Raw genomic sequence first — 10,599 nt, 5'->3', positions numbered from 1 at the left:
ATATAGACGGTTCTTTCCTCTACAGAGGCCTCTGTGTGCCCTGCCTTATTTTACCATATAGAGGATTCTTTCCTGTACAGAGGCCTCTGTGTGCCCTGCCTTATTTTACCATATAGACGGTTCTTTCCTCTACAGAGGCCTCTGTGTGCCCTGCCTTATTTTACCATATTGACAGTTCTTTCCACTACAGAGGGCTCTGTGTGCCCTGCCTTATTTTATCATATAGACGGTTCTTTCCTCTACAGAGGCCTCTGTGTGCCCTGCCTTATTTTATCATATAGACGGTTTTTTCCTGTACAGAGGCCTCTGTGTGTCCTGCCTTATTTTACCATATTGACGGTTCTTTCCACTACAGAGGCCTCTGTGTGCCCTGCCTTATTTTACCATATTGACAGTTCTTTCCACTACAGAGGGCTCTGTGTGCCCTGCCTTATTTTATCATATAGACGGTTCTTTCCTCTACAGAAACCTCTGTGTGCCCTGCCTTGTTTTATCATATAGACGGTTCTTTCCTCTACAGAGGCCTCTGTGTGCCCTGCCTTATTTTACCATATAGAGGGTTCTTTCCTGTACAGAGGCCTCTGTGTGCCCTGCCTTATTTTACCATATTGACGGTTCTTTCCACTACAGAGGCCTCTGTGTGCCCTGCCTTATTTTACCATATTGACGGTTCTTTCCTCTACAGAAACCTCTGTGTGCCCTGCCTTGTTTTATCATATAGACGGTTCTTTCCTGTACGGAGGCCTCTGTGCCTCTGTGTACCCTGCGGTAAATTTTTTTTCTTTTACAATAGGTCCTTATGGTAGCGGAGGCCTCTGCATCCATCCTGACAGTGGGCACAGTGGGGTGTGCACATCCTGACAGTGGACACAAGCGCAGTGTTTACAAACCCTAATCGTGACCTGTGGGATACACTCTGATGAGCACAGACCCCACAGACCTCACTGAATTCTCAGCAGCCAGAGAAGTCACAGGAAACATTGTTTATTGAAATAAGACTAGGATTAGTTCTAAAAACCCGGGATGGTCCCTGACGCTCAGGACTGGGGGTGTCTGCCTGCTCTATACATCATGTACACAGGGCTCACACGTCATCATTATATCAGCCTTTACACAACCTTTTTATAAAATTCTGTTCTAAAAATACAAATGCAGAACATATTGTACAAAGTCTTGTCTCCTGCCGGCTCCAGAGGACGAGGTAGTGGGGAGTGAGGAGAACATGTCTGTATGGGGAGAGGTCATGAGTGAAGCCGGCTCCAAAAAGTTGTGAATGAACCAGAAGCCCAATGGACTTGGCTCATCCTTGTAAGGTCGGGGGAGTGGAAGCTGTAGGAGAGTTCTAGCTGAGAGCAGATGAGACCCCCGGTAACATGTGAGGTCTATACGTGATGTGCGGCGGTGTGCGAGGGATCCTCGGGGGTGCAACCAGGTGATGAGGAGGGGGCGAGCAGGGCATTAAGTGTCCCATAGAAGGAATCTGGCCGGGTAGAAGGATGGGTCCAAATTGATACATGGCTTGATCCTCCGACACATTCTTCAGAGGGTCGTAGAGACCATCGGGGGTCTGCTGCTTCTTCTTCTTGGACTTGCTGCTCACTTTCCGGTTACGCGTTTGGATCCCCTCCTTCTTCATGGTTAAGGGGCGGTTCACCTGGGAAATTTGGCAATAATTAGTAGTTATAGGACTAGATGCAGATGTGACGTAAAAGTGGGAGAGGCATAGGGTACCAAAGTCAAATGCCCATGCAGAGCGAGGCAGTCAAGAGGAGGCTGTCCTCTGCATAGAACTTTGTCATCTCGGTCATTGCCCAAGTATAAAGAAATGAGAGTAGTGCCTAGTTATCTCTAGTTGCTGCCTATGCAGAGCTCAGCAGCCAATGACCAAGTCCTCTATAATGCTGAGTGTTCTGCATATGCAGTAAGCGATTATCGAAACAGAGCAGCTAATGAACACAGACAGTATTATCACATGCATTCACAACAGTAAGAGCTGCTGTTACGCTGTTACACTTCTTCTAACCCTAAGTAGGGCAGGATCCAAAAAAGGGTAATAAATTAATTACATGGATCAAAAATATAATAAAATATAGTTAAACAAAATAATAATAATAATAAAGTAGATATTTTATTGTTATATGGGTAATTTCAGCAAAAACAGGAACAGTGGATTTAAAATGTGGTGCTGAGTCCAAGATCGAAGAGAAGATGGTTAATTAAGTGTTTTTTTTTGTCACACACCACCTCTCAAGGTGAACGTATCACCCCATCCTTCTAGCCCTCATACTTGGGTAAGACCATATTGCGCTTTGCACATTTCTTTTAATTTCAGCAAAAAGCAGAAAACAAAAGTTTAAAAAGCAGAATATGATGAAATCAGTATTTTCTTTAAAAATACAATAAATATGCGTGCGGAGGTTACAGGGGTCAATAATTGATGGAGACTGAGGAATAAAGAGGCATCCTGTCCTGCCCTGTCTTTGCCCTCTGAATGGAAAGTATTTAGCGGCTCGGTGACTGGTTTGGTGACATTCTCCTTGGGAGGTCTGACGGTGGCCACACTTGGTGCCCCCCAGCCTTAGAGTATGCACGTCCGGCTCTTACATTGTGGAGCTTGTAGTACAGTCCGCAGGCGTTGCACACGGGGTCCCCGTTTGTGTTCCTCCTCCATAGAGTGGTGGTGCTCGTATGACAGTTGCTACATTGGGTCCCAGCCCTCTTGCTGACGATCTGTCACGTAAAGATAAGATGAAGATGGCTGGAGACACCTTTGGGATATTTTGCAAGTATTACTGAGAATAATTGTTCACCACAAATGTCATCACTACTCCAACAGACAACAGAGTCTTGAGAAAAACCACAGATGACTGACATCCAGGTGATGTTTAAGCCCATGAGGGACCATACTAATAATGAAACCCTAGGACCCATCATGCCTCAATCTTCCTTGCTTTACATCGCACCACCATGTTCCTTACCAGACGTTTCTTTGGTCGGATCAGAGGACGATTCTGCCCGTTCATCTTGTGGTAGAGGCCGCAGGCATTACACAGATAGTGGCCGCTGATATCTCGCCTCCATAGCGGGGTCACTGTGGCCCCACAGTTTACACATTCACGATCCTCTGGGGGACATATGGTGAAAAAGGCATAAGATATAAAAATCTAGACCTCAAAAAAACCCGACACCAATTAATTATTCAGTGTTTGCACCCCAACACTGAAGGCTGAAAAATAAGATACCTGATGGCTGGAAGAGACTGTTACTGAAGTCCTGCGGTGAGCCGAGATATCCCATCTGGCCCATCACCTGGCTGTTCGGACTACGTGAGTCCAATGACACAAGGTCACCGGTCAATGGGCTCATCCTTTCTGTCTTTAAGGTCTCTAAAAATTTAGGACTCCCTTCACATTCAGCTGATGGTACAGGACCCAGAAGCAGTGGGACAGGAGAATATAGCGGGGGAGAGGTAAGGGGTCCTAAAGGTGAAGCACCTGATGTGAACAGAGGTAATGTACTGGAGGGTCTTCCATAGGTAGTCAGGTTTTGTGGAAATCCAGGACTACTGTCTGCCCAAGGAGGAAAGGTATGCAGAGCTGCAAAATAGAAGCACTCCTAAGAGTAAATGCAGAATCATTGTTCCACATTTGTACTGCATTTTTCATGTTTGATAGTCTCCTGTTTCATAATACTACCCTCTATCTACAAGAATATAACTACTATAATACTTCCCCTATGTACAAAAATATAACTACTATAATACTGCCCCTATGTACAAGAATATAGCTACTATAATACTGTCCCCTATGTACAAGAATATAACTACTATAATACTGCCTCTATGTACAAGAATATAACTACTATAATACTGCCCCTATGTACAAGAATATAACTACTATAATACTGCCTCCTATGTACAAGAATATAACTACTATAATACTGCCCCCTATGTACAAGAATATAGCTACTATAACACTGCTCCCTATGTACAAGAATATAACTACTATAATACTTCCCCTATGTACAAAAATATAACTACTATAATACTGCCCCTATGTACAAGAATATAGCTACTATAATACTGCCTCTATGTACAAGAATATAACTACTATAATACTGCTCCTATGTACAAGAATATAACTACTATAATACCGCCCCCTATGAACAAGAATACAGGGTGGTCCAAAAGTAGATGGACAGAAAATAATAACATTTATTTTGATCTATATATAAAATTATATTTACTTACACAAGCATAACATTGACAATTAAATTTTATTCTGAACAATAATACAAAAGCCCTTAAATTTTATCAACGCAGGTGCTCAAACTGTTTTCCATCACAATTTGCACAGCTTTGAAGTCTGCCTCTTACGCTTCGACAAACATTTTTGCACAAGTCTCTTTGGGTATTAATTTTTTGAAATGCATCTCTTATGTAATTTTTCAAATCACTGACACTTTTTGATTTTCGACTATAAACTTCGTCCTTGAGTACTCCCAAAAGAAAAAATCCATTGGGGTCAAGTCTAGTGAACGTGCCGGCCAATCAAGTGGGCCTCTTCGGCCAATCCATTTATTAGGAAATGTTTCATTACCCTATTACACATACTGTCCACCTACTTTTGGACCACCCTGTATAATAAGGCCCACTATGTACAAGAAAATAACCACTATTATACTGCTCCCTATGTACAATATAACAATACCACCCCCTTTATACAAGAATATAACCACTATAATACTACCCCTATATACAAGAATATAGCTACTATAACACTGCCCCCTATGTACAAGAATATAACTCCTATAATACTGCCCCCGATGTACAAGAATATAACTACTATAACTACTATAATAAGGCCCTCTATGTACAAGAATATAACTACTATAATACTGCTCCTATGTACAAGAATATAACTACTATATTACTGCCCTCTATGTACAAGAATATAACTACTATAATACTGCTCCTATGTACAAGAATATAACTACTATAATACTGCTCCTATATACAAGAATATAACTACTATAATACTGATCCTATATACAAGAATATAACTACTATAATACTGCCCCCTATGCGCAAGAATATAACTACTATAATACTGCCCTCTATGTACAAGAATATAACGCCTATAATACTGCCCCCGATGTACAAGAATATAACTACTATAATAAGGCCCTCTATGTACAAGAATATAACTACTATAATACTGCTCCTATGTACAAGAATATAACTACTATAATACTGCCCCCTATATACAAGAATATAACTACTATAATACTGCTCCTATATACAAGAATATAACTACTATAACACTGCCTCCTATGTACAAGAATATAACTACTATAATACTGCCTCCTATGTACAAGGATATAACTACTATAATACTGTCCCCTATGTACAAGAATATAACTACTATAATACTGCCCCCTATATACAAGAATATAACTACTATAATACCGCCACTATGTACAAGAATATAACAACTATAATACTGCCCACTATGTACAAGAATGTAACTACTATAATAGTGCCTCAATGTAAAATAATATACAATAATATAACTACTATAATACTGCTCCCATGTACTAGAATATAACTACTATAATACTGCCCTATGTACAAGAATATAACTACTATAATACTGCCCCTATGTACAAGAATATAGCTACTATAATACTGCCCCTATGTACAAGAATATAACTATTATAATAATGCTCCTATATACAAGAATATAACTACTATAATACTGTCCCCTATGTACAAGAATATAACTACTATAATACTGCTCCTATGTACAAGAATATAACTACTATAATACTGCCTCAATGTACAAGAATATAACTACTATAATACTGCTTACATGTACAAGAATATAACTACTATAATACTGTCCTTATGTAGAAGAATATAACTACTATAATACTGCTAATATGTACAAGAATATAACTACTATAATACTGTTCCTATATACAAGAATATAACTACTATAACACTGCCTCCTATGTACAAGAATATAACTACTATAATACTGCCTCCTATGTACAAGGATATAACTACTATAATACTGTCCCCTATGTACAAGAATATAACTACTATAATACTGCCCCCTATATACAAGAATATAACTACTATAATACCGCCACTATGTACAAGAATATAACAACTATAATACTGCCCACTATGTACAAGAATGTAACTACTATAATAGTGCCTCAATGTAAAATAATATACAATAATATAACTACTATAATACTGCTCCCATGTACTAGAATATAACTACTATAATACTGCCCTATGTACAAGAATATAACTACTATAATACTGCCCCTATGTACAAGAATATAGCTACTATAATACTGCCCCTATGTACAAGAATATAACTATTATAATAATGCTCCTATATACAAGAATATAACTACTATAATACTGTCCCCTATGTACAAGAATATAACTACTATAATACTGCTCCTATGTACAAGAATATAACTACTATAATACTGCCTCAATGTACAAGAATATAACTACTATAATACTGCTTACATGTACAAGAATATAACTACTATAATACTGTCCTTATGTAGAAGAATATAACTACTATAATACTGCTAATATGTACAAGAATATAACTACTATAATACTGTTCCTATATACAAGAATATAACTACTATAACACTGCCTCCTATGTACAAGAATATAACTACTATAATACTGCCTCCTATGTACAAGGATATAACTACTATAATACTGTCCCCTATGTACAAGAATATAACTACTATAATACTGCTCCTATGTACAAGAATATAACTACTATAATACTGCTCCTATGTACAAGAATATAACTACTATAATACTGTCCTTATGTAGAAGAATATAACTACTATAATACTTCTCCTATGTACAAGAATATAACTACTATAATACTGCTCCTATATACAAGAATATAACTACTATAATACTGCCTCCTATGTACAAGGATATAACTACTATAATACTGTCCCCTATGTACAAGAATATAACTACTATAATACTGCCCCCTATATACAAGAATATAACTACTATAATACCGCCACTATGTACAAGAATATAACAACTATAATACTGCCCACTATGTACAAGAATATAACTACTATTATAGTGCCTCAATGTAAAATAATATCCAATAATATAACTACTATAATACTGCTCCCATGTACTAGAATATAACTACTATAATACTGCCCTATGTACAAGAATATAACTACTATAATACTGCCCCTATGTACAAGAATATAGCTACTATAATACTGCCCCTATGTACAAGAATATAACTATTATAATAATGCTCCTATGTACAAGAATATAACTACTATAATACTGTCCCCTATGTTCAAGAATATAACTACTATAATACTGCCCCTATGTATAAGAATATAACTACTATAATACTGCCCCCTATGTACAAGAATATAACTACTATAATACTGCCCCTATGTACAAGAATATAACTACTATAATACTGCTCCTATGTACAAGAATATAACTACTATAATACTGTCCCCCATGTACAAGAATATAACTACTATAATACTTCCCTCTATGTACAAGACTATAACTACTATAATACTTCCCTCTATGTACAAGACTATAACTACTATAATACTGCTAATATGTACAAGAATATAACTACTATAATACTGCTCCTATGTACAAGAATATAACTACTATAATACTGCCTCAATGTACAAGAATATACTAATATACAATAATATAACTACTATAATACTGTTTCTACTTAGAAGATAAATAAAATTGTATCTAACTTGTATTACGCACCTGAAGAATGACGGAAAGCTGCCACATCGCGGCTGGACAAAGGTCCACCATATTGAGATGGGCTATTGTCACTGCCCAGGGTGTAGAAGTAGTCGGACTCCTCAGTGCTTTGGGTAAGGGCAGTGTCTGAGTACTGGGGCATCGGCTCCTGGCTCCCGGATAGAGATGTGAATTCCATTATTGGGCACCTGCCATACAACACAGGTACAATTAATGTACTATTTATAGTAACCATCATTCATTTTATTGCTATTAATGGACATGAACAAGGCTTCCTCCTTAGCTCAGTGTCACCCCCTGCTGGGATATGCACTTTGCAGGAGCTGCAAAAAAGGATTCGGGTAAAGAAATTGACAACTGCTCTGCACACATTTGTGGACTGAGAAATGGTAATCCCTGTGCAATAAGGTCCCAAAACCAAGTGATTCTCTACTACACCAGCACCACATGGCAGTATAATACTATAGCATTCTAATACTGCCCTCCTATGGACAAGTATATAACTACAGGCCAGTGCTCAGATGGAGATCTTTGCACTGGTGCGTTGCACACATCAGGGGAGGGCTCGTCCTCACCTTGCTCCTCATTTTGGGGTCTCCTTGTATTAATATTTGGGGGCTCAGTGGTAAAGGATCCCTTCATAAGGTCTGTACTTGATCTCCTTTTATGCCCGCTGTCCAAGGTACTGAAGAGCGAACCCTGCAGGAGTATAGCGGACCTGTCACTACATCGAGTTGTTTTGTCCTCCTCCACGATGATGGTGCCAACCACTAATGGGCACCCTTACACTGCCCACATGGTCATCAATACATATGGCGTCCGAGAATGACCATTAGTTTAAAAAAAAAGGTTTTATTCAATGGGCGCCACCCAGCTTTTCCTTGCTCCTGAATAGTAAATGTATTTACTTATGTAGCTATCCCCTGCAACGTACATCGGTGCCATCATGGCGGCTATATAATCACCTGTCTCTCTCCCCCACACCAAGCAGATCAGTGATAACTAATGTTGGAGAGGCCAAATCATCACCTAGCTCCCCCCCCCCCCCCCCAAACAGCTAAACCTAAGAAATGGTTACACTGTTTACAGGTAATATCTTCCTTAGGTGGAAACGCCCCTTTAATCCGTATTAAACATCGTTAGGGTCTATCCGCACTGCGCTGGGGATTAGTCAGTGACTAACGCGTTAAACAAATAGTACGCAAGTTTTTTTTTCTTCTTTTTCAAAAAGTCCGATAAAAACAAACATTGTTCCGTTACAGGAAGTCAGATCTCGTTTCCTTAATGAACTTATCAGCTCGATCTTGACAGCGGTGTCAAAATACTGGTCAGTCTTCACGTCATATGTCAGTTGCACCGGGTACCAGATGTACAGCCAGATTAGAGGACATTATTCCTGGTGCGCTTACGTCCTATCTGTAAGGGGGGGGGATGAGTCGGATGGCTGGAGGAGGCGCTAATATTGGACGGCCTAGAACAACCAATCGGTGTCCTGGTTACATATTCCCTAGACATTTGAAAAAAAAAATTACGATTGATTTGGTAGATATTGGTAACAATGGTGGCATGCGCTACCATGATTCTTGTATTGTCGGAGGACATGATAAGTAAAGTTGACATTACATGTAATGAAACATGAAGACTTGGAGGAATTTGGGGCCTTATCTGGGATGTGAGGCCTTTGAAATGTAATAATAATTTTATTTCTTTGGCGCCAACATATTTGGCAGCACTTTACAATAATCAGGGTCATGTACAGATAATATCAGACATTACAGTGTAACACATAGCTCACCAGTTACAGGAGTGAGGGTTCTGCTCACAATCTATAAGGAGATGGGGGACACAATAGGTAGAACGTGCTTGTCATGTACGGTCCGACCAGCAGTATAATTATTAGGGCATGTCATATAAAGATGCATAATCTGGTCACCAGCGAGGATCTCTCTACAGTTACCAAGTGCTATTGAGGGTATGGAGGACATGGGGACAGATGAGGAGGAGGAGCAGAGTCTGAGGAAAGTTTAGAAAAAGGGACAGGTAAGAATTAGATTAGTGAGGGACAGTCCTGTCCAAAGAGAGGTTTTTAAAGCACGCTTAAAAACGTGGGAGCTAGGTATTAGTCGCATTATCCAGTGTAGTGCATTCAAGAAAACTGGCACAGCATGAGAGAAGTCTTGGAGACAGAGGTGCAAGCTTTGGATTATGGAGGATGTTAGTCTTAGATCAGTTGCAAACCGGAGAGCACGGGTACGATGATAGACTGAGGTGAGGGAGGGTGGTGCATAACTGTGGAGAGCTTTGTGGGTGAGAGAAATGTTTGTATTGTACTCTGTAGCGGATGGGTAACCAGTGCAGTGACTGGCACACAGTGGAGGCATCAGTGTAGCGGCTGGATATAAATATGACCCTGACTGCCGCATTCAGGACGGATTGGAGAGGAGAAACTTTGGTTAGAGGGAGACCGATGAGTAGAGAGCAGTAATAGTGAATGAGAATGAAAAAGAGCGACAGTAAGAGGTTTTGCACTTTCAAAGGAGAGAAAAGGTTGAATTCTAGAGATGTTTGTAAGATGCGAGTGATCAGATACAGGGAATAAAGAAGTTCTGTCTCACATATGACCCCAAGACAGCGAGCGTGGTGCTGGGGAGGTATGGTAAGACCACCCCAGGCAATATAGGGTATAGGTAGGTTAGTAGAGGGATGAAACACAAGGACCTCAGTTTTGGAGAAATTCAGGTGATGTTAGAGACAGTGGACAATCACTGGTATCTTGT

At 39.5% G+C, this 10,599-nt stretch overlaps 1 protein-coding gene across 2 annotated transcripts in view; it reads right to left on the bottom strand.

Annotated features, from left to right (window-relative positions):
• Window positions 1–968: 968 nt before the first annotated feature.
• GATA1 (GATA binding protein 1) overlaps window positions 969–10,599 on the bottom strand; it is a 27,531-nt gene continuing 17,900 nt past the window's right edge. For both annotated transcript variants that reach the window (XM_073541316.1, XM_073541317.1), the window contains exons 2-6: window positions 7,823–8,010; window positions 3,243–3,596; window positions 2,979–3,124; window positions 2,605–2,730; window positions 969–1,654 (exon numbers count right to left, since the gene is read on the bottom strand). In XM_073541316.1, coding sequence (XP_073397417.1) covers window positions 1,343–1,654; window positions 2,605–2,730; window positions 2,979–3,124; window positions 3,243–3,596; window positions 7,823–8,010 — 1,126 coding nt within the window. In that variant the 3' untranslated portion in view covers window positions 969–1,342. The remainder of the gene's footprint in view (window positions 1,655–2,604; window positions 2,731–2,978; window positions 3,125–3,242; window positions 3,597–7,822; window positions 8,011–10,599) is intronic.

The sequence above is a fragment of the Dendrobates tinctorius genome, unplaced genomic scaffold, assembly GCF_039654945.1.
Source record: "Dendrobates tinctorius isolate UK_male_01 unplaced genomic scaffold, ASM3965494v1 ptg000120l, whole genome shotgun sequence".
NCBI lineage: Eukaryota > Metazoa > Chordata > Amphibia > Anura > Dendrobatidae > Dendrobates > Dendrobates tinctorius.
This window is presented reverse-complemented; position numbering and strand designations above follow the sequence as displayed.